Source organism: Diplotaxodon limnothrissa, linkage group LG1 (genome assembly GCF_057381915.1).
Source record: "Diplotaxodon limnothrissa isolate DT_005_m linkage group LG1, D_limnothrissa_male_GT1.1, whole genome shotgun sequence".
Lineage (NCBI taxonomy): Eukaryota > Metazoa > Chordata > Actinopteri > Cichliformes > Cichlidae > Diplotaxodon > Diplotaxodon limnothrissa.
The window spans coordinates 6,534,377-6,558,513 of NC_140596.1; the positions used below are offsets into that span (position 1 = coordinate 6,534,377).

Sequence of the window (24,137 nt, forward strand, 5' to 3'; positions counted from 1 at the left end):
CGCTGAGCTTCTTTTGGGCCGTGAAAGCACCACCCATTCTGTTTGTGTGGGCGGAGCTTCTGGTTTCCTACTGGAAAAATCTCTGACTGAGTGAAGAGAAGTTAGAACAGCAGGCATATTGGTGGTGTAGAGAGGTTCTCACCTGTTGTTAAAAGCTGTTAATTAAAAAAAGAAAAAAAGAAAACATTTTTTTCTCCTCTTGAGGTTCTCGGAGTGCGTGCCTTCAGGATGACGGACGCTCTTTTACCAAATGGCATCAACGACGGCGGCGGAGACAAAAATTATTTCAAAAAGGTGAGTTTTTGTCTCTCGTCCTTCCACTTTGAGAACAAAAGCAGGACACGTATCCCCACAGTAATGTATCCAGCGTATACTGTTAAGTTTAACCTGGAAAAATGGTGACTTAAGGTTAGGCTTGTTGTTGACGTGCTACTGTTTTAACTTATTAAACCGAACGTTTAATAAGGCCTGTGCTAATGTTAAAGACAATTAACATTTCCCAATAAACTCCCCTTTTTATATCCAACTTATTGTTTCCGCTTCCCATTTAAAGAGCAATTAGTTGCTATTTTATTTTTCTTCCATTTTAATTTTTTCCAAAGAAACCAACTAATCATGGTAAATTATTCTTTGGTGTATTAGATGTAATAAAAATCGATAGGTTGATGCTTGATTTCAGTCTTTCGAGTACAAAAAGCTGCTCCTTATCTGTCACCAACAGCCGCAGCAGAAACCACAGCATTGTCAGCTTCAGGTGTCCGTGGGTGTGTGTGTGTGTGTGTGTGTGTTACACCCAGAATAGCTGTACTTCGTGCACTTGTTGATACTGGGAGCCGCGGCCAAATATCCCACAATCAACATAATCAACTCCCTGTTTGTTGTTAGGGAGGTGTGAGGATGATTGATAGTTAAAAGAATTTGTTGACATTCCTGGTGGACTTTGGTCAGTTTAGCCTTACTGCCGAGGCATGAAACAGGTTGGGTTTGTTTGAAGAAAAAAAAAAAAGAAGATCATTGTATTTAAGAGAAATTGATAGCCAAGTAAAGCGCAAACCTTTGGTCTTTTTAATGATTGTATCTCACAGTTCCTGGGAGGTAATCTGAATAACCTCATCAGCAGAGTGATGTAAAAGATACATATTTAAATTGGACTTGGTTAAAAATGCACCCCTTGTAGTGTAACTGAGACAGTTTCATGCTGTAAATAGGCTTGTGAATTGTCATGGCACAATAATTGACAAACCCTGCATGAGGACCAGCAGAGAAACCTCTCCAACTGGTTTCACCTTTTCAAGTACCTGGGGTTGTAGCATTTTCCAGAGCGCCTAGTCTGTCCAGTTTGAGGTCATGAGAAAGGCAGCTGGCAGTGAGAGAGTGATTATCTAATGTGTTTTTATTGGCTTGCCTGACTGCCATGCTGTGGTCTGTGTCTCATTCTTCTACATTTACACTGGTATCCACAACTGAAATGTGTTTTTATAGAAAAAGCTTGTTTAGATGGACATCTGAACACAGCCTTTGTTTCTTTCAATCCCACCAAATCCCCTTCTGAACGCTGTCTGGATTTAGGCTCTGTGTTGCACTTCCTCTGTCTATAAAAAGGTCAGTGGGAGCTGGGGTCTGGCACTGCCACAAGACATGATGGGAGACTATAGAGCCTCCAAAATATTATTATTATTATTATTATTATTATTATAAGGCATTTCAGATATTACAAGCACCTATTTTTTTCATTTTAAGTTCTTTCTTTTAGTTCGGTGTATTTCTGTATTGAACATTCATGTGTTTTACTTTCATGGCCTTGCCATAAAAATGCTTGCACATTTGCTAAAACCACACAATGAGTTCTGTGCCCTCATTTTGTCACGCTGAAGAGATTTGCAATTTGGAAACTTTGGGTCAAATTTTAACTAAGTGAAGTCGAGTTGATCTTTGCCTCCATTTTTGAGCTTCTCTCTCACTCTTGAGTGAAAATGAGTGTAATGATTTACAAGGCCTCACCGGCTCCAGTGGATGCTCCAGGGAGCTGTTGTGGTTCGGGGCTTCCGTCCTAGCCTTCCACCGTTTCACCTCCAGCTGGCTGGTGTCCGACTGTTTGGGCTGCAGAATGGAAAGATGGCAGAACAAAAAGCCGAATAGGCATGTTTCTTCTCCTTATCCTCCTTGGCCAGTGAGAGGATTGACGTAGCATCTGGCCTGAGGGTGTCCTTCAGCCAGACCACAGACACAAATTGACAACATGTGTCCTGGTTCACAAACCAGACAAGCTCAGCTGACTTGGAGGCACACTTAGATTTCCTCAGTAGACTTTTGTATTGGAAAACGACAAATGAGATCAAGCCATAAACAAATATTTACTCATGCAGTAGTTCCCCTGAAATAAATGCATGTCTTTGAATTGAAACAAGAACACACTGTTTGACAGCAGTATGCACACTTGGAATGGATTCAGAGTGAAGAGTCATTTAGGGAAAATACAAGTTTTCAACTTGTCATTATTCATGTCATCATTAAATGATACCGAGCAGGAGCTGTGAGTCTGTTGCTACCAGAACTGGGTCATGGCTGAAGCCTCTCCCTGGCTCGTTGCCAGTCCTAATCAGCACTTGTATAAACCAACTATCCCATGAATTAATGCTCCACATGTTCTTTATGAAGAATCAGTTATATAATACCAGATTGATTTGCTGTTTGATGGATATGGTAATGGACTGCGCTGCCTTTGTGTTTTGCTCTAATGAAGTGTTTTGAACACTTGTAGAGAAAGACTGTTCTGTTCAAGTGTGCCAGTGGGTAGGAGGGGCTCACTTCAGTGTGCGGATCAGTGGGTTAGTAAGGGCAGCAGCAGCATAAGCAGCCAAGTGGTTTAGTTCCATGTGTCACTTAATAGGATGTCAAAAAGTTTTGTAGCATAGTAACAAAGTATACATAGAAAAATGTCCTGCTATGGTTGCTATCATACTTGAGCCACTCCTTTGTCCTGGTACATACTGCTGCTGGTGATGTCACGATTGACGTGACCAGACAAAACGTCTTCAGCCTGCCGTCATTCTACAATTATCTGTTGTGTTTTGCCACACCCTTGATAGTTTCAGTACTCTTCTATTGTGTAGTTAACATGACTTGGTTAATCATTACGCCCTCAGGTGGTTCAACTGTTTGAACAGGATGAACCAAATAACTATGGCAGGCTGGTTTCGAGAGTACATTATACTGTGACTAAAATATTATGCTAAATGTGACTATTGTTGAAGCCACTTGACCTGCAGTGCTGAAATTTGTTCTCAAGACAAATACCTTTGCTTACTCATTTTACAGGAAGTCTCTGAGATCAACATTGACGTGAGACTTAGTTATCTGTAAAATATCTGGCAGGTGTGACAGAGAAGCACGTACATCTATAGCCTTACTTGGAGAAACTGTAATGAATAAGAATATTTAAGCTGTTTTTGTGGCAGACATAACAAAACATCTAATTTCCGGACAGTCTTGTGAACTAATTAAAGTGTTAACAAAGTGTGGGTTCTGTTTTTGTTACAAAATATAACTTTTGCTCAACATCTTATAAGGTGAATTAAGTCAGTTTAGGTAGTGGGAAGGCAGTGAGAGACTGTCACATTATCAGTGAAGAGATGGTGACTGCATTCAAAGCTTTACTACATTACAAAAAGTATTTTTACTCCTAAGTTTATATTAATATTTTAACTTTGGTATTATGCTGTTGTTGCTATGGTGATACTACACATCTCAGGTGTAACTAATTTAGTTTTTTGAGGAGTTTGGCTGTTAGATTCAAAACCTTAATCAGAGGTACAGGGCACAGATCATCTTCAGCTGTTATGTAGATATGTTCATTTGTATTGTACAGTGTAACAGTAATTTAAACATTACTCTGAAATTTTTGGTAAAATTTACTCAGACTGTTTTCTCCCCTGCTGACCATGATTGTGGGAATCCTCCCTGTTATGGAAAAAAATTAAATAATCGAAACTTGTGCCTCATTGTTGACATTTAAAACGGGACAGAGAAATTAAACATATTATCCATTTATTACTTATTACAAAAGAAACTAAAGCTCATTCTTTTGCTGACCTCAGAGTGAGTCAGATCATTTCAGCTTAGATGTCCCATGCTGATCACTGTAATCTAACTAGTTTTACTGTGCTGACTGGTCTCTTCACATCACGTTGTTTTCACTAACCAAAATAAACCACAGACCACACCTCTGCTCTTCAGTGAGTCAGTGAGAATGAATTCCTGGTGCCAGTTTATGTGAGCTGCTGTGAATGACAACCTTTTAACTTATTTAGATTGGTAAGTTTGTGATAAAGTCAAGGATACGTAGTACCGCTATAGTTCATGTGGGTCCATTATGTGTAGTCATGGAAAATGACATCAGGTACCTTAATTGATACACGTAATTACATAATAAGGTGAAGCTTTTTTTCTTACGTCAAAAACTAAAAATGATGTAAAAGCCCTAAAATTTTAACAGAAAGAAAAATGTTGAAACCTTAAGAGTGTCAAGTATTTTATCACATTGAATAAGTAATAATATAATAGATCTTTTATAGTAAATTGAAGCTGAAGTTTTGAACGTGCAGAATCTGCTGGGAAGGCACAAATTTTTTGGTATCAGAAGCTTTGTAGTTGTCCAATTTTTACAGAAGAGCAAAGAGGGAAGCTACTGTTGGCATCCAACAATGTTTCTCTCTAATATGTAAAACTGTTCTATTGTTGCATTATGTTTTTCTGTTTGTTACATTTTTAGAAGATGGGTTTTTTGTTGGGGTTTTTTTTCTTGCTGACTCATTTTTCCTTCCTGTGTTTCAGGGTTGCAACCCATTCGCACAGACTGGACGAAGCAAACTGCAGAACACACGAGCCAGTCTTAACCAGCAGATTATCAAACAGATGAGGATGAGGGCTGGAGCTGAGAATCTGCTCAAGTAAGAGCAAAGTGATACATGCATCCAACTTAATATATGGGTTTACTGTGTGCATGTGTGTGTGTGCTTGAAGTAGATATGTTTTTTTAAGTAATAGTTGATTCATTCTAAAGTGGAAATATTTAAAGAGGAGAGCAAAGTCTATGATGGGTTTAAGAATCCAAGCACACATGTAGTTTTGCATATGTTACATCATTGTAGCTAGCCTTTGTCACTGCATTGCAGGGAACTGTTGCTGTTGATATGTCTGGCCTCACTTTTGTCTTTCTGTCATGAGCTGTTGTGAATTTATACTGGTAAGAATTGAAATGACACAGGGTAAATGGTAGTCAGAGATAACAATCTCGCAGAGGAGCATTCCTTGTAATCTGAAAACAAAGAGCTTCAGTGACATGTGATTAAGGAGGGTCTACTGAACTCTTTACTTTATGCTTTACTTTTATCCATTTTATTATAGTGATTATAAGAAATCAAGAGAGCAAGATGTGAGAAATTAAGCCTAAAACTTTCCCCAGCTGAGTTTACAACTCTGACAGCCAGGATGTTGTTTAGTGGTATGAATGTCAGAAAGCACCTTGTGATGAAAGGTTGCTTTTCTCTAGAAGAGTGAATCATTGTCTTTCATCACTGTGCTCATGACTGTGATGGCACAAGATAAGAGATCTCTTTCCTTTTGTCTGATAATACTGCTGTACATGGATACCACAGTTATTGCATGGTCTTTAGGTCTGTCTAAGCCTGCCGTCAGCCTCTGAAGTCTGCACATTCCTTTAGTACTTGACATATTCTGACCAGGCAAGGTCGGAGGAAAATGTGTGTGTCTGTATGTGTGTCTCCCTCTGCCAACCCACCTGCAGCCCAGAGAACGGCATGGATTTACTTCTGAGTTATAGGTATTCTCTCTGCTCTATTTTTTTTAAAGATCTTAAATCATATGCAATCTAACCCAAGGTCTACCTCTGCTCTTCCATCTCAGTGTGTGAGAGTGTGCATATCCTGGCAATCTTATCCCACTAGGACACCCATTATATGCTCTGCCTGCTTTCTTTTCTTCTGCTTTGCTCTGCATTCCTCCCTTTCAGCAAAAGTCAGTCTGGTCAGACTGGTTTTCTTCTATTCTTGTCTCTCTTCTCTTCTCAAAATTAAAACAGCAGAGACCAAGACAAGATAAAAAAAAAAAATCTAAATTTCCAATATTGGAACTTTACAGACCATCCTGCCTGGTCAGTACTGAATGAAGCAACTGTAAACTAGCAGGATAAAGGTATATTAACCTGCTATACAGGCCACTTGGAACAAGGGGTTTAAGGTTATTTTTTTTATTTGAAAGTGTTTTCACATTTGCTTTATAGTTGCAGATGGCAATCATAGCAGCCCTTATTGTACTAAAATGAAAATGTATATGTAAAATTGGTGGAGTCGCCCTTTAAAGCGTTTAGTTATAAAACTCCACCAGCTAGCTGCCCCTAAGGTTAAAATACAGCACACTGCCAATCTGCCAAAAGTGTAAAAAAGCTTTTCCAAAGAAGTGGATAGAGACAACCACAGATGCTGGCATACAGTTGGATTCCCACACACTGCAGGATGATATTAGATATTTAAATGACATATTAATAATAGCCTCTGGGCTAGCAGACATCTGTTCTGTCCAAACCATAGGATCTCTTCCTCCACTACCATGATCTGTTCCCCAGACCAAACTCCTCAGAAGCCCTTCAGCAGGCCAACAGGAAGTGATGCAGGCTGTGGTAGAGTATAAAGTGTGGATTTAAAATCCAGCATGTGGTGACCTTTTTACAATGTGCCTGAACAAAATCCAGACTGCTGGATATTATTAGCTTCATGTCATACAAAGGGAATCCACTGAACCTGACTGTGGTTAATTCTGGTGGGTGGTTATTTTGTACCTGCTTTTTTACCCTTAGGTTAAGCAGGTTTTTTTTTCCCCTCCAACCCCTGCCTTGTAGGACTTCATTACTTGTGACCTTTCATGTCTAAAAAATGCAATCCTCTGTAATTACAGGGTAGAAGGAGATCAGGTGACAGATACGTTCTAAACAGTCTCGAGACTGACAGGTTGTAGGTGACGATGGGTATGTGTGAGTGTCCCATTAATTATGACTGACGGGTAACTCGTTAGGATCCACTGTAAAACGTAGATAAACATAGTGTATGTGTGTGTGTTATCTTGTGTCTCCATGAATGCACGTTAATTGCAGGTTGTTTTCACATACTGACAACGTAACATAAATTCTACATAACAAAGGTTCCATCCACTCTGTGCATGCATGTTAGCATTAACAAACATGCAGCGGTATTGGTGCAGGGTTATCTCTGCTATGCAGCAAATGCTCACACCTTATCCATTTGTTTGTTCCAGACTTCCTGCATGAACACACATATACAAAGCTGTATGCAAATGGAACATTTAGTGCACTGATCCTTCTAACTTAAAAAAATGCGAACTACATTTTAAACATTTAAATGTGTGTAAGTAATGATAATTGTTGCAGAAGCAGATGGTGACATGGAAGTTGATGACTAGTGGGATTCAAAAGGGGTCTCCTTTCTAGGCGTATTTCATTCAGAATGGTTAGGCTTTAAAAGCAGGGAAATCTGAGACTAACGTTTACACACACGTGTCCTTGACCAGATCCTAGGTGACCTCTGTGCAGTCCTATTACAGTAGTGACATGTACATAGTCTGAGACATCTGTCAAGCATGCGTGCCGAAGAGTAGAGCAAGTGTACAGTGGGCCGCAGTGACGCAGATCTGTGGTCCAGAATACCAGAAGAGACACGCTTGTTTTAATAATCAGCTGCAGTGAGGTTTGGCTGAGCCAGAATGGATAATAACAAGGCTGATCTGTTTTTTTTTTCCTTCTCCATTTTCCCCTTCAATCTTTCTCTCTCTACAATCACCTGTTTGCAGGGCTACATCCAATAGCAAGGTGAAAGAAATGGTTCTCTTGGAGTTGAGCTACGTTAACTCAAACCTTCAGCTTCTGATGAGCGAGTTGGAAGGTCTCAACAGCTCTGTGGAGGTTTACCAGAACAACCAGTAAGTACAAATGTTTCTCCTCTCTTTTCTACTGCTCCAGTTCAAGGGTTTTAGAATGAAGGAATTGTGAACTTATGACCTTATTATTCTTATGACCTCACATTAGATGGTAGTATTCTTGTGAGTAGCAATTCAGCTGCTGGCAATAGGCTATAATTGCTTACAATTTTCAGAATAATTGTAGTTTTACATTAAGTGCATGTAAGGAGGCTGTGAAATAGATATCATGCTAAAATGTCCACACATCTCCAGGAGCTCAACGCAAAGGATTTTGGTCCCAGTTTTCTTGTGGTGAGGTGACCACTGATCCAACCTCGCGAAGAAAAATTATGAATTACTATTAAAATAGAGATGTAAGACAACAGACACACATTCACAACCTACAAGAGACAGATGGCTCTGGCACGCTTTCAAACGAAAGCCTCTTGATGACAGAGGAGGAAAAGTGGTGACAGTGGTGTTGTTGTTAAACTGGAATATCAGGTTTTGCACAATGCACAGAACAACAAGGAAACACTGAGTTGAATTTGTATGCAAGCCAAGATGATCATCTGGCAAAAAGCATTCTCTCACTCAGTGTGACGGTCAGGTGTGTGTTGTATGGGTGTGTGACAGTGAAAGATTCTAGTATTTTCTTTCCAAATGCACCTGCCATATTTATAAGGTTTGGATAAAAGAAGTTGATGCATGTTATCATTCTCTCACTCACGTGTAAATGAAACTTTGGCAAGACACAAAGGACTTGATGAGGAAGTGGTGACAGATTTTTATTTGAAGATGCATCTGTTTGTGCTGCAAATAGTACACTTCCTCGTGGCTACGAAGTAACCAAACAAGTTTAAGCCAGTTGTGGGTAAAGAATATTAATTGGGTGACTGAAAGTAATCATGGGGTAGGTTTTATTCCAGAAAGAAATTAAACAACTGTGGAGTCTTCCATTTTGAAAATATGAAGTGTAATCATTATTAAAAAACAAAAACACATAACTGATTTAATTTTGACTGATGAGTTTGTTCCATCGGAAGCTTCGGTGGCATTGTTTTTAGCTCACCCAGTACCTTGCCCACTCCATTCTGACCACTTACGTGTGGTGATCAGTGATACATGCTCATTCTCAAAGAACAGTGTGGCTGGTAGGGTTGATGGTATCAGAATATTTGGGTGTCTTATTAGGATCTCTCAAGACGTTACTGTCAGTGCCTGGAGGTAAATTCATGGTACACAACTCTGTGTGTAAAAACAACAACCCCCCAAACAAACAAACAAAACAACAAACAAAAAAAAAACATAACTAAAATAAAATAAAATAAGAAAAGAATGCACACCCAGTAGAGGTAGAGTAGTCTATGCTACATATGATTTGTTATTAGGGTTAGCTCTATGTCCTTCCATCCTTGCCCAACAAAATACTGAGCAAATTAACAGGGTTGTTGAGGTGACAAGGTGTAATGCTTCTAATATCCAACTGTGTATTTCCTATTCTAAAAACTGTTGTAACGATTTGTTGAGCTAAAGACCTAGTTAGGGCAGTGTTGTAATTTCTGACATAAATCTGCAGATGACCTTATAAAACCTAAAATGCCAACTCATATTGGCTCCACAGTAAGCCCAGATTAGTTTGTTTGGTCTGCAGAGTCTCAGTGCTGTAAGCACCAGGAGCCTTCAACCTGGTTGTAATAAATTTGGTTTCCTGTCTGCAGGGTACCAGGCAGGGAGGACAATGAACTTTGCTCTTAGGAATCTAGGGAGGCAAATATTGAGTGTATTATGTGTTTTACACTTGTGTTGCTTGTGGTAGTTTGTATCTTGCTTAAATGCAAAAAAAAAACCTTCTCTTTGTGAACATCAAGAAAACCTCACGCATCAGCCACTAAGATTATTTAGATCCATTCATTAGTGCTGGAACAAACAGCCTCTCTTCAGTCTCCTTATCAGACTATTAGAGAAGCACCTGCTCACGGCACACACAATAGGAAACCTCTGAAACTGTCATTGTGGGTCTGCTTAAAATAAAACCCATTTAGGTCCATAGTGTTCTCATCGTCAACAAGCGCCTTATGCACAGGTGTGTGGGAAGCCTAAACTGGAGAATATTAGATATGTTGAGAAAGTCCTTTCGTGTCATTGCCTAGCAGGTGTCTCATAGGGATGACGCTGTACAGCCACAATGGAGAGTTAGCCTCCTCCTCTCAGCCTGAAATACAACCTCACTCTTAATTATTCAGGAGTTGCAGCTTTGCTTCAGTCTGTCTTTCTTCTAGCTACTAGCAGGTTTTAACCTCCGATTATTGCAGCCTGGCAAATAGTAAACAGAGGCTGCCATAAAACACACTGTTTTGATGTCAGCTACAACCTTAATGGTTTGGAAATTTTCTGGTTTTATGGGGGTCCTTGTTAGTGACAGATGGAAAGCAAGTTCAGCTTGTTATCAGCGCTGAGGGACTATAACCTGACAGAAACCTGCTGCTAATCACAGAGGCATCATTAAAAACAAAAAACTAAACTCTCTCTTTTCCTCAAAGCAAAATAATGAGCTGTTATTAAAAATTGTATTTAAAAAAAAACAACAACAAAAAACACCCGCTTCTGGAATTGCCTGATACAAACTTCAGGCTCAAAACCAATTATATGTTTAAAAGGATTAATTAACAATCTCAGACCTCATAAGAGACATGATTTTCTCTAAATTCACATCAAAAGGAGTGGAGGTGAACTACTGTGCACTGTTATTGCAAAATACTGTTCTTTACACGAGATGTTCAACACTCAGTGATAAGACAGCATTCCTCTGGCATGCTGACGTGCCAGAGGAAAACCTCATTCATCAGTAACACTGGCAGAGAGAGAGAGAGGCTGCAGTGTAATCCATTAGTCCTTGTAGATGAGATCACTCTGGACTTTTCTCTGGCTTGGCAGAGATGGGTCCATGGGGGTTGAGTGCATCTGTTTCACAGGGAATCTGGAGGGAAAATTTTACAAGCCTCTCAGAGACTCGCTCCTCACACACACGCGGGAAACGGACAACAAGTAGTCAAGGGAAGCTGTGGGTTTAGCTACACAGAGCCAAGCACTTCTTAAACCGTTTAAAGCAAAAGGTTTCAGGCTGTTGCAATCTGTTCTGACTTCTTAGTATACACCGACTAAGAAGACCTCTTAACCCGTTTAACTAGAACATGTCAATGAGGCTAAGAAGTCAGTGTGTACTCAGTTTGGATATGTTGTTAGCAACCGGATGATGTTAATGAATACTAATCTTCCCTTAAGGAGGGACAGATGAAAACGTATATTAAAATAACGTTATAAAACTAAAAACGTGTGATTTTATGTGTTCAGAAGTGTTAACTTCATAAAATGATGTTATTAATATTAACTAAATTTATCTGAAGTTCTAAAACTCTGATGATATTTATTACTGAATTATTAAAGTATTCGCAATTGGTGTCAGAGGTCACAGCTGAGCTGAGCATCTGATATCTTTGTGTATTCTGGACAATAGACAAGAGCAAATTAGTCTCTCTTACTCAGCAAAAATGAATACGGTGACCTGCAATGCTGACATATTATCTTACTGTTTTCATTAGTAATCATTTTAATTCTGCTGATTCAGAAATGTTCTAGGAAAGTTCATGAACTTTGCACAAAGGAACTGGACAAATCAGCAACACTTTGGTAGTGTGACGAATCATTTACACTCATACATTGAAATAATGAGCAGTGCTAGTGAGTCCGTTTCATTTTTACTTCATAATCTATCAGTGATGAGCCAGATTTTTTTTTTTTTCCTCAATAGGGCAATTCAGAGAACAGAACAAACAAATGTACATTACATGTACTGCCATCAGGCCACAGACTGTATGGCACTTTGTGTTATGCATTGCCTCATGCCACAAAGGAGCTGAATCTAAGAAATAACCACAGAAAGACACTATACAAAGGACAGTGGACTAGTGGGAAAGACTGTTGGAGACAGGTGTTGTGTTTCTGTACTTAATCAACAGTGAGGGACATGGGAGGCCTCATTCACCTTTAAATCCTAACAGATTTTTCACAACACCATCTGCCTAATCCTTTTGTACAGTACCTCCTATGAAACTAAACTTTCTCAACAACAAAGCTGTCACTAATGGGACTAGTGTGATTTAATATTTACTAATCTAACTGTGTTGACCTCATATACCCACTAAGGCTTGGTGTGCTTTCAAAGGGTGTTTCCTGGATATATATATTCACACAAACCATAGAGACGTCTTTTTAACCATCAATCTGTTGCACTGGTATATTTTCTATTTGTCCTTACTTGTATTGAATATTTTGTCCCTTTTTTAAAAAAATGAAAGGTCCTGCTGTCCTGCTATCATGTGTTTGCTTTGTTGGGAATTTATATCATATGGATTACACAGATCAGCTACATATTTGTCTTTGTTGCCTTCAGAGATTCTGCCAACATTCCCCTCATTGCTTTGGGCCTGAAGGAAACAAAAGAAGTTGACTTCTCTACTCCATTCAAGGTACAAAAGAAACCTCAAAAGTTTCGACTTGGCATTCTTAAACTGTGTTGTGCTTTCAGAAATGCATACTTGAGTACATGCAAAACACCACTTTTGATCATCAGTTAAACAAAATTGTATTATAATTTCTGTCAAAACAGGAATATAGGTATGGAGCTACAAATAATAATAATAAAAAAAAACTGATATTTGTAGGCAGTATTTTCAGTTTGCATGTTTACATATATATCCTTGAAACTAAGTATCCTTGAATTACGTATTTCAGTCATATTGTCTGTCGCATGTATGTGTTACGTTACTATGTCATGTCACTGAATGTTCATTTAGGACCAGGACATCACCTGATCAGGAAAAAGCTAAAAGTGGGTCACTAGTTATAAAGACAAGTTGAACTCTCGTAAACGGGGTAAGCCCGCTTATAAATGTCATAGTTGGCACGTTTATGTTGTGTCACATCCTGTTTCGGATTGTTGACGGGCATGTGAGACGTTTTCTGACAAAGATCTCCGAGCACGTTAATTCTGCTCTACTTCTTGACTGAAATCGTGCCTCAGTTTTCATGACCTGCGGCCTTATTCAAAAAGCTTCCAAGTACAAAGAGTTGCTCTCATGAATAAATTCTAAGAAACCTAAGTTCTCCTGACAGTAAAGGGTGTATTCCAGTAAAGATAAAGGTTATTCATCCATATAAACATTTTCCAGTTAATCCTCCTTAATGGGGGTATTCACAATATGGCTTTAAATTTGATGGAGCCTCTCCTACATGTGGCTGGCTCAGAGAGAAAAGAAATTCTCTCCAGCATACACAACACAGGGTTGTCTTCTTTGTACTATTTAGTGATGGTATGAGAAAAACCACTGTGTAACCAACAGATTGAATGCTTAACTTAAGCTCCTAAATGCTAAAAAGAACTTGTATTTACATGCTGATTTTTTTTTTTTTTTTTTTTTTGTCTTTCTGTCTTTTATAGGACTTTATCTTGGAGCACTATAGTGAAGACGGGAAGACTTTTGAAGATGAGATTGCTGACTTCATGGACCTGCGACAGGTGTGTTTAATATACCCATTATTCATGTCTGTCACGGAAAAAACCATGAAATCCTTTGACTTGAACTTTTATGGGCTGGGTCAACTACAAAAACATATTTCCTGTGCAGTTAGCTGCGGAGTTCACTTCATTTTAGTTTACAGGTAGAGTGAGAGATCATTCTTGACATTTCTGCCACCTACCAAATACACTGGAGATGATAATGATTGAGTAGCACAGAAAACAGATGGTCTTTTGTGTTCGTTCACCACTTGTGAACATGTGCTTTTGTCTTACATATCCTAGGCATGCAGAACACCAAGTCGAAGTGAGGCCGGGGTGGAGCTGCTTGCAAAATACTACAGCCATCTTCCTCTGATAGAGAGCCGATTCTTCTCCCCAACCAGACAGACGGGCATCTTCTTCACATGGTACACTGCAGTCATTTCCTAATTAGCAAAACGGACAAAGCAAGCAGTGCAAATGTCACCTTGTCTTTCTAACCTCTGACAGAAAGGAAACAGGTGAGACTATATCCAGTGACTTCAAAGTAAGCAAAGAGGTGCCATGAACACCTGTGCTTTCCTGAAACCATGTCAGCTGGTGTGACTCGACTGGAAACTTCCTTATGAAATAAATAAAAAGGAAACATTTGACAGCAGTTTTTGGGGGTTTTTTTCCCCTCCTGCTGCTTTTTCGTCATGTATCAAGCCTGGAAGAGAAATCCTGTTTAGAAAGCAAAACAGTAGACGGCTTGAGAGACATATTAACTTATCAGTGATATCAGATGACAAATCCTGTCTTGGATTTTATAAGAATTCCACACTCAAGAGTCACAAAGGAGTCTCAATGAAGTGCAAGCATTCTTTTCAGAGAGGTTTTATTGCGTGTTAGTCATGCTACTTATGTTAGTCATTGCTACTGAATTAAATTGAAAATTCTAGCAAAGATAAATGCACAGATAAAGAGCTCAAAGACTTTAAAGAGCTTTAGCTGTGAAGCAAATTTGAAGCATTTCAAACAAGTGATATAGACAAGAATATGATATACATGCTGTTACATTAAAATGTAACAACACACAAAGTGTGACATAAAGGCTGTTATATTGCTGCTAAAAATATTTTTCACTTCATATTCTTTGGACTGTTTATCTTGAGTTTTTTTTTTTTTTTTTTTTTTAACACATTAATGTTGTGTTTACTTTCCTTTAGGTATGACTCCTTCACAGGAGTGCCACTATGTCAACAAAACCTGTCACTAGAGAAGGCCAGTATCCTTTTCAACATGGCCGCCCTCTACTCTCAGTTCGGTACCCGTGCTAATCGACAGACACTAACTGGCCTGGAGGAGGCTGTTTCTTCCTTCCAGAAAGCTGCAGGTATGCAGAGACGTGATGAACTGATGATCTGCAGTCATATTAATTCTCTCTTTTCAGCCTGTGTTAAGGCCAACAGTCAGACTTTTGTTTCTTAAAGTTATGTTTATCTTTGTTCCTCTATAGTCTGAAACACTGCTACCGAAAGCTGAATCTTTGAGTAAAAGGAGCAGATATAAAAAAAAAAAAGAAAAGAAAAGAAAGCCAAGATGAAAAAATAAATAAATAGTGACAGCAAGAACTTCTTTTAACTGCTGAAAAAGCGCCAGGCACAAGGTTTCATTCAAAGCTAAAGACTTTTTTTTTTTCACCCTCGTGCAGTGCTTCTCTGATAACACAGTTCTCAGAAAAGTATTACCACTGCAGTACATTTTTGTTTTTAGAATATTGGCCAGCTTCCACCCTGACTTCTGTTCCGTGACGGAGAATGAATGTAGATGTTTCTTGTCATGTGGCTGAGCTCCAGGAAGCACCAAAAACATGAAGAGACTGTCCAACCCTCAAAGGTTTCAGAATGTTTCGTGATAGATTTATGACTTTGCAGTGTCGGCAGTATTGCTCTATAATTATAGCTCTGGATATTGCTTCAACTATGTTGCTTTGATGGCTTTAATTTAGGCTTGTGTGAAGGAAAACAATTATGTTATTATGAAGAACATTGTGACCAAGAACCTGTAGTAATCCAAGCTGGGAGTTTACAGGCAGGAAAGCTAGGTGTAGCGCAACTGCTGCAGGGCTCTTTAGCCAAGGATGCAAAAGGTGATGTGAATGAGAGAAGCCAGCTACTGTAGGAGTTGCCAAGTCTTTATGCGAATTGTACTGAGGCATTGCTCTGTTATTAAGCTGTCTGCAACTCACTGTTGCCAGGTTTTTATCTGGCAAACAGTAGGCATAAATTCTTAGCTGGAGTGGACATGGCCTTATTTCTTCCAAAGTAACTTGTATCTACTATTGTACGATCTACTGTACAGTGTAAAGCGCCTTGAGGCGACTGTTGTTGTGATTTGGCGCTATATAAATAAAACTGAATTGAATTAATTTAATGTTTATTTCTTTGCTCAGTGTTTAACAGACAGACACAGATATAGTTAATCTTGCTGAAATAATATTAACAGCAAAAAGGCACTGGTCTACCTGTGCACCTTTTAAAACATCTGTCTAAAAGGGTGTCAGTACTTGGGGTTAAAGTACCAGCAGAACCACATCTGTTGTTTTGTGGACTAGCAAAATATATGCTTTCTTTTAATTAAGTAATTGATAAAAAAAGAGAGAGAGATGGCAGATGCCCAATCTATTAACTATAATATCAAACTTTGACAGTAAATTTTTGACAGTAGAAGTCAAATGTGGGCTAGCCATGATACATAAATACTCATGTTCCAGATATAGCTCATGTCAACCAAATCCCAAACGAGAGGTTCTATTCTGAAATTACCATTATAGCCTTGGAATTACATGACGACTTAGATTACATGAAAGTGGCTTTTGTTATGTAGCTGACCCAGACTTGAGGCTGGAAAAGAGAAAGCAGGCTTTCTCCCTGCAGGCTTCAAAATAGAACCCAAAACTGGAAATTTTCCATGTAGTGTAGGAGTAATTTAGTTTTTTTTTTTTTTCTTTCTTTCTTCTTATTTTCTCAGTTAAGTCTCTGATGATTTAAATAACTAGCACTAATTGTAGTTTCCTTGGACTAATTAGATTTCGACTTGTGCCGACTGCTCTTTCCTGTCCAGGTGTCTTGAATAACCTTAAGGAGACTTTCACCCACACTCCCAGCTACGACATGAGTCCAGCCATGCTCAGTATGCTGATTCGGCTGATGCTTGCTCAGGCTCAGGAGTGCTTGTTTGAGAAGATTGCACTGCCTGGCATCCGAAACCAGTTTTACTCTCTGATGAAAGTTGCACAAGAGGCTGCAAAGGTAAACTTCAGAAAAGCCACACATAGTCCTCACATTATATACAAGTAATACTCTTGTTCTTGCTCCAGACTTACAAAGATCTACTGTACTTAAAGTGAATGTAAAGTGATAATGTCGCCACAGTTCTTTTTATTTTTTGTACCTGTCTTGGTGCTTTTAATGCACTTTTAAATGTAACTCTATCATCCTCTTCCTGCCAGGTCTCAGAAATCTACGATCAAGTCCATCAGTGCATGATCCAGACACCAGTAAAAGACAATGTGCCATTTTTCTGGTCCACCATGTCACAAATTAAAACCAACCACTACCGCTCCATGGCACACTACTTTGTAGCTTCAGCACTGCTGGACCACCAGTGTAAGAAGAGATTCAAATTTTTGATTCAGTGGGATTTGGGAGGAAGTTTTTATTTCTTCATAGATACATATAAAAAAATGCTGTTGTGTTGTTCTGCTTAGACAACACAAATGTATTCTTTACCTGAAAAAACTGTTTATGTTAAAAGACTGTTAATACATTTCTCCTTTAGTAAGTTTTCATGCGGGTTGTGTGTAGTAGATATTTGGCTCTTGGTTGTTAATGCGTACAGCAGTTCAAGGCTGGATGTAACAGGATTTGGGCTGCCTCTTGAGCTCTCTGGAATATCTGATCTCTTAAAGTGCTGTATGGGCCATTGGGTTGGTCATGTCAGATTACGTCCCTGTACCACAGCCATCTTGGATGCTTTTATATAATGCCTCTTTGGGGATACTCACAAATTGTCTGACACACAAAGAGATCCATGCTTGCAAACACACACACATACATGCACATGCACAGAGATACACACGATTGTAAAGAGTCCCAAAAAAGACAGCAAAAGAGGTCATGATGAGAAGGGAAAGAAAGACAGCTGAGGTGATTTAAAAATAAAAAAAACAAACAAAAAAACCCCAACTGAGTGTAAGTGCTGTATACTTCTGCAGGATTAACAGTTATGTAGACTCTTACTGCTCTTTACATAAATAGATGGGACCAAGTGAGAGAGTGTGAGGGAAAGGAAAGGTGATTTTCTTATCTCCAGCTTTATGTCAACTCCATAATGCAATTTTCTACTGATGTGCACTGTTTCGCTGTATGTTTTTATTCTTTTCCTTTTGTACTTTACATGTACATTTGGAAATGAATAAATCAAAAACAAAATAGAGCAGAGTGGGTGGCTATGGTTCTGAGAGTGGGACGAGACTGAATAAAGGAAACAACGAAACGAAGCAGCTTTGGGTTTGGCAGCTCATTAACAGATTCCTGTGTGAACACGGAGAATAGAGCAATTAACCACTGGACTGTAGAGAGGCCTTGACTACAGAGCAGGGCTGAATTGAGATTGCTGTAGTAAACAGATTAATCACAAACGATTCCAAATAAATTCTCTATACTGTCTCTGCTAAGCAGAAAACTCAGGAAGCTAAAAGATATTTCCGGATGCTTTTGGTTTAATAGATTTAATTAAAACTTTAAAATCCAGTGAACCAGAAAAGGAAGATTGAATTATGGAATATATGAACAAAGATTGCATTTCAAAACTTCTTTTAAAACATTCATTTGCTTGTCCAATTCAGGATTGGGGGCAGGGAACCTATCTAAGCTGTCATAGGGTGAGAGGCAGAATATACCTTGGACAGGTCACCAGTCTTTCACAGGATTAACACATAGAGAACGATAACCATTCACACTCACATTCACACCTACTGTCAACTTTTGACTTTGATCTTTGGACTGTGGAACAAAGCTGGAGTACTGATAGAGAGCATGCAGACCCCACATAATAATCAAAAGCATTATCAATAGTTCTGCTTGTATTTTATGCTTTAAAACGAGAGATATAAAACAGTTTTCCAGTTGCTTAATTTTTTTCTTTTTTTCTTTTGCTCTCTGTGTGTTCAGTGGGTCCGGGCGATGATGAGGACAAGCAGGAGAAGACCTTGTCACAGGTGTATGATAGCCTTCCTGAGGGATGCACTGCTCTGGACATCTTAAAGAACAAAGATGAACGTCAGCGGATTGGTAAAATAAGCACAAAGCGGAACAAAATAGCTCTGCCTATTCATCTCAGTCCCTCCTTTCCTTTTTATTGTCTTCTTCACTTTTCTTGATGAATTTTTCTCCTCCTCTGCAGGTAAAGCTCACATCCGTCGTGCCATCTTCGGTCATGAGGAGGCTTTGAGGATTTATGGATTGTGTAAGAATACCAACAACTTGGAGGTCCTGCAGGAAATTTTAAAAGCCAGTCACCAGCGCTCAGTCAACAAGCAGAGTGAAAATGAAAATGAAGAAGAGTTCACTGATTATTTGGAGGCCCCAAAAATCATCTGTGAGTTGTTTTTGTTTAGTTTTTAAATAATTTATAATAATAAGAGTTAAAATATATGCAAGGAAACATAAGTTTGTCAATGATTTTAAAGTTCATTTGAGTCTCCAATAAATGTCACTGAGGTGAAAGCTATTCATCCTCTGGTAATCACAGAAACCGAACAGTCACCTTAGTGTCACCACAGCTAACACTTAACACTAACAAAAGGCACTAAAGCGAAGCAAAAACACTGTGTTGATTTGGGAGGACTGTCTCTCAGGAAACTGCTCATAAAAAGGGAGCTGCATTGTCTGCCACACCTGCTGCAGTTAGCTTTGATAAGTGGCATTTATTTCCAAGTAGAGATGATGTAATGTTTATACTGCCAACTCCCTGTCCATCTCTCTTAACAGTTGAAATGTGGTTGTGACGGTAAACATTATAGAGTGATAAATTTATTTTTGTTACTCTCTTTTTATAGCTAAAACAGAACACAAAGCAGAGATGGAATTTCCCGCAGCTGCAAAGGTGAAAGTCATCGACTTTTTCCAGAGGCTGGTACGTGGGTTACTAACGATTTACTCGCACATTTCATACATGGTTGTTGGTCTGGTCTATTCATTAAAGGACATTAAATGCCTCTGGATTTGTGTTTTGTCCTAAAAAGTTTCATTTATTTATTTTATTTTAACACCCAGAGTGTATTTTTTGTTGTTTCTGAATACACCCAACCAAGGATGAGTCTTCTGGAAGCTTTGGCACATGAAAACTCCTCTGATGTGTCCAAACCTTTCTGGACTCATGCAAAACTAACACTAAACATGGACAAAGGTGCTGGTCCTTGCTTTAAGTCTGCTCATGGTTAATGTGGTATTTTAAAGGGAGATGAGAAAATAGAACTTTTTACAGTTCACTGCTTCTGTTGAAGGAAAAATCTCTACTGAAGTTGGTGAATTTACCTTGAGATTGAAGGTTGACTTCATTTTCCTGTAACTCCCAAACTTTTCGCATTCCAAGTGCGGAGTCTTTCATGCTAAATGCATTGAGTAATGTTCCTGTACCTTTCATAAATGGTGGTGGTGAGAGGTAGGGGGGATGGGTGACTAACAAATTTTCTCTCTCTAACCCTGGAATCTTCTGTTCACTTTGTTTGAAAGGGATGTTTAAAAAAGCTGAAATCATTCATAAGGGGGGCCTGGGTCACAGCTGACATTTCCAGTAGTAGGTGAATAAGTACCTGTCTGGTGCCAGTTACAAAAGCAGTCACAGCAGCAAGAACATATTCCCAGAGATATGAAGAGGAATGTGGGACTGAAAAGCTTAATCTGGCACCATCTCGCTGAACAATCACTCTGGTGATTACTAAAGCCAGTGCGATAAGAGTCGTCTTGGTACTAGGTACAACTGAGTGTCAGGATTCAATGGAGGAGAGATTTTCCCAGCAGATAACAAGTGTGTTAGAGACGGGCAGCCTAAATGGAAAGTATTATTGGAAATATCAACTTTCAAGGATGGATGCATAACACCTACAGCATTTTGAGAAGGTTTTCCATGAGTGTCAGTTTGTTCAAAGGATTCACTGCCTTTTTTGCCTAATCATACAGAAAAATGACATCCTTGCTAAAAAAATTTCAGTTGTGTGAAAGGTACCATTAATTCTTCAGTCATATGACTTCCAGCTCCTCTGAATTGAAGTGGTAATACACAAGACTGTAGCCACCGTTCTGGCCCTTTACCTGGCATTTACTGCTACAGTAATATAGCTCAAATATGTGAGTATTAAGGGCTCAAGCCAAGACATTATATTGGATTTTCAGTTTCCCCCGCAGCATTCACTGAAATCAAACTCAACAGGATATTATCTTCTTAAGTCAAGAATACCTGTAGCCTTATTAATCCCAGCATCCACATTCTGTCTCCGCACAGGGCCCGCAGTCAGTCTTCTCGGCCAAGCAGCGGTGGACTGCCCCACGGACAATACGGGTTCGCTCAGATGACAGAGACCTGGGTTTCACACTGAAAGGAGACTCACCGGTTCAGGTGGTTTCACTGGACCCTCTCTGTGCAGCTGCTGTGAGTTAAACTCTATTTCCTACCACTGAATGAACAGGAGTAGATATACAGGATTTTAGGTGACTGTCAGTGTGGTCCTATGTAACAATCAACATTACATGGTTTATTAACTTTCTATGTAATTCATAATTAATGCATTAGTCCTTTGGAAGTTCCTTTTTTGAAATTACTCTGTTAAATTATGATCACGCACTGGTTGGCATATCTGTTCTCATCTTAATTTTACAAGGTACATTGTTTTTAGAGCACAGGAGAGATATCTTTTGGCCACTTTTGGTGCTCTTGGCAGATTTGATTAAAAATCAGATGCATAGGTTTCTCGATATTAATTACAATCATGACGTAGCTTTGTTTGCTGTGGAAAATCTAACAGCTTGAATTTTCAGTTGTGCTTCCATGCAGAATATCAAATACGTTTCGATCTTATCTACTCAATGAGCCTTTGATTAAATAAAGTCACTCTTGGAAGCCTAAACAGGATTTCAGCCTCAAAGAATGTTTGGAGGCCTTCCCCTCCTCCTGTTTGTCAGCTACTCTGACTACTAATTTAATTAAGAATCAGGGAGTATTTACTCTCTACAAGCCAGCAGTCTGACAGCTCATTAAGAGGTGCTGACAAAGAGCAGACTTTTATTAGGCCCTGCAAGCTATGTAGAGAAACAGATTAGTAGTCTTGCATAAGATAACTAGGTCAGACTATTCATAACTTTAAATACTGCATTAAATAGGATTTTTATTTAGAACTTGCTGGGTCATTAGTGTTTGACCTATCTTAGGTGGACATGGATCACATTATAAGGTAGACACATGTGAAATCATGTTAGTGGAGTGCTCTGCAGCACGCTAATGATGAGTTATGCCTTCTGAAAAAAATAAGGCGTAAAAACCCCACCCCCCCAAATAACCCCCACTTTAGACTAAACTTCAGTTGTTTTTCGGCTGATTGTAGCTGCCTCAAGGGAGTCGAAGGAAAGTAGTTCAACATGACTTGTAAATGTTTACTCTTCTACAATATCAGGACATTTCACCCTGTAACTCAATTTTCTTTGTCATGTTTTTTCCCAGGCTGATGGCCTCAAAGAAGGTGACTACATTGTTGCTGTGGGTGACACAGAGTGCAAGTGGATGAGCGTGAGTGACATGATGCGACTTCTGAAGGACATGGATGAGGAGGGGATTGATATCCAGGTGGTCAGCATGATGGACAACAGCACTGCCATGGTATGCAAGGCCCTCGTTTTGTCCAATGTGTTTAGGGAAAGGTTATCAGCAGGTTTGTTTGATTAACAAATGGTGACGGCAGAATTGGTCTTTGTGCAAAGTGATTGCTCGGTCCAGAGTTTTAGATTTCTCCTTGGAGGTATCAGTGTAAATGGTTTATATCATTTCCCATGAGAAACAGGACCTTGACTATGACCTACGTGTGTGTTTAAAACAAATTACTGCTGTGTGAGTTCACCAGCCAAGTAGCCTAAACATGTGGACAAAGAGCTAAAATCATTGAGGTTTAAACTCATCCACAGTGTGGCATGATTTGGAAAGAAACAGTGCCTCAGTGAAATTAAGAAACTATATGAAAGTATGTTAAAAAGTAATGCACTTCTACAAGTATTTAAAAGGTGGTAAACTTCATTAGGTTATGTATTTATTCTGTACTTGTTTTGCAACCCCTCATAACTATTCGCAATAGTTTTTTTTTTCATGATTTCGGATATTAACAACTGATCAATAACTCATTGACTGATGAAATAATTAGGACTGTTTGGTATGCAGTGTAAAAAAATAAATAATAACTCTGCAAAATCCTGACTGACACTTTTTTTTTTTTTTTTTACTAAATGTCATTTTCATTGTCTGTACCATAGCCTACCAAGAGTGCAACCTTCTGTGGAAACTTGCCTAAGACCTACTCCATGATTTGTCTGGCCTATAATGAAGATGACAAGAACTCCAAGTCTCGCAAAGTAGCCAAGAAGTCATCATTCCTCAGCTGGGGTTTAAAGAACAAGATGAAGAGTGCCAGCACCCTCAGCCTTCCCACAGCAGACAAGGCCGGCGCTCTGCCCTGGAATAAACCTTGTCCCACCTTCCCCAGCTCCAGCTCCTACAACAATGACAGTGGCCTCTACTGAGCTAACTGCAGCTGTTACTGTCTGCAGTACGCATATTGAGCCCAGTATACAGTACTGTGCTGTACCTATACTGGACCTGTTTTGTGTACTATCAGTGACCTTTGGTGTTTCCACTGGAATACTAAGCAGCAGTGTATGTAGTATGTTGCTTTGGAAAGTGGCTGTGCCAAATACTGTATATTGGTGGACGTGATGGTATGTGGGTGCTTTCCCAGCACAGTTCTGTATCTGATGCAAGTTGCACTGTACGTCAGACACAATAAAAAAGCATTTAGTGCCATTCCAGTATATGTACAGCACAGTAAAACTGCACTGTCGGAAAAACTAAAACGTATACACACGCACACACACACACGCACAGATCACTGAGACTGGCTTCTTAGTTAAGCTGCGATTTCAGTGTTTTGTTTTTGTTTTTTCTGAAAAACATGCTCCAGACGAATCGAAGAAGAAAACAAAGTGGTGCAAACACACCCAGCCCCAGTTTCTGCTTGACTGAAAGGCAGTGATTTGATTGTGGGTTAAGCACTCCCTTGTTAGTGCCATTGTGTACAGAGCTGTACACAGTGAGCATAGCTGTGCATACTGTATGTGGGAAGGAATCCTCTTATTGCCACAGTTTTGTAGAAATCAGTGGCTGCTGATCAGTTTCGGGATTTAAAATTCATGGATTTTATGGATGTAAATTTAATAAACTATGTTGCAGTATGTTAAACAGTGATTGAGGGAATGCTAATTGTATAGTGGAGGGTTTTTTTTAT

At 39.2% G+C, this 24,137-nt stretch overlaps 1 protein-coding gene across 1 annotated transcript; it reads left to right on the forward strand.

Moving 5' to 3' along the window:
- The first annotated feature begins 118 nt into the window (after nt 1-118).
- Nucleotides 119-24,024, forward strand: rhpn2 (rhophilin, Rho GTPase binding protein 2). Its single transcript, XM_085351768.1, has 15 exons — nt 119-294; nt 4,834-4,949; nt 7,882-8,010; nt 12,443-12,518; nt 13,490-13,567; nt 13,853-13,977; nt 14,758-14,924; nt 16,655-16,842; nt 17,043-17,199; nt 18,766-18,885; nt 18,998-19,192; nt 19,653-19,729; nt 21,098-21,244; nt 22,310-22,465; nt 23,110-24,024. Exons 1-15 carry the CDS (start codon nt 229-231, stop codon nt 23,374-23,376), a joined length of 2,064 nt encoding a protein of 687 aa, XP_085207894.1. The 5' UTR covers nt 119-228; the 3' UTR covers nt 23,377-24,024.
- Nucleotides 24,025-24,137: the final 113 nt, after the last annotated feature.

Excerpts from the sequence above, each read along its gene's own strand:
- rhpn2 (XM_085351768.1), top strand. The coding sequence starts at position 229 with ATGACGGACGCTCTTTTACCAAATGGCATCAACGACGGCGGCGGAGAC. Across the intron at positions 8,011-12,442 it reads GAGGTTTACCAGAACAACCA|AGATTCTGCCAACATTCCCC; the intron begins GTAAGTACAAAT and ends TGTTGCCTTCAG. Across the intron at positions 18,886-18,997 it reads AGATGAACGTCAGCGGATTG|GTAAAGCTCACATCCGTCGT; the intron begins GTAAAATAAGCA and ends CCTCCTCTGCAG.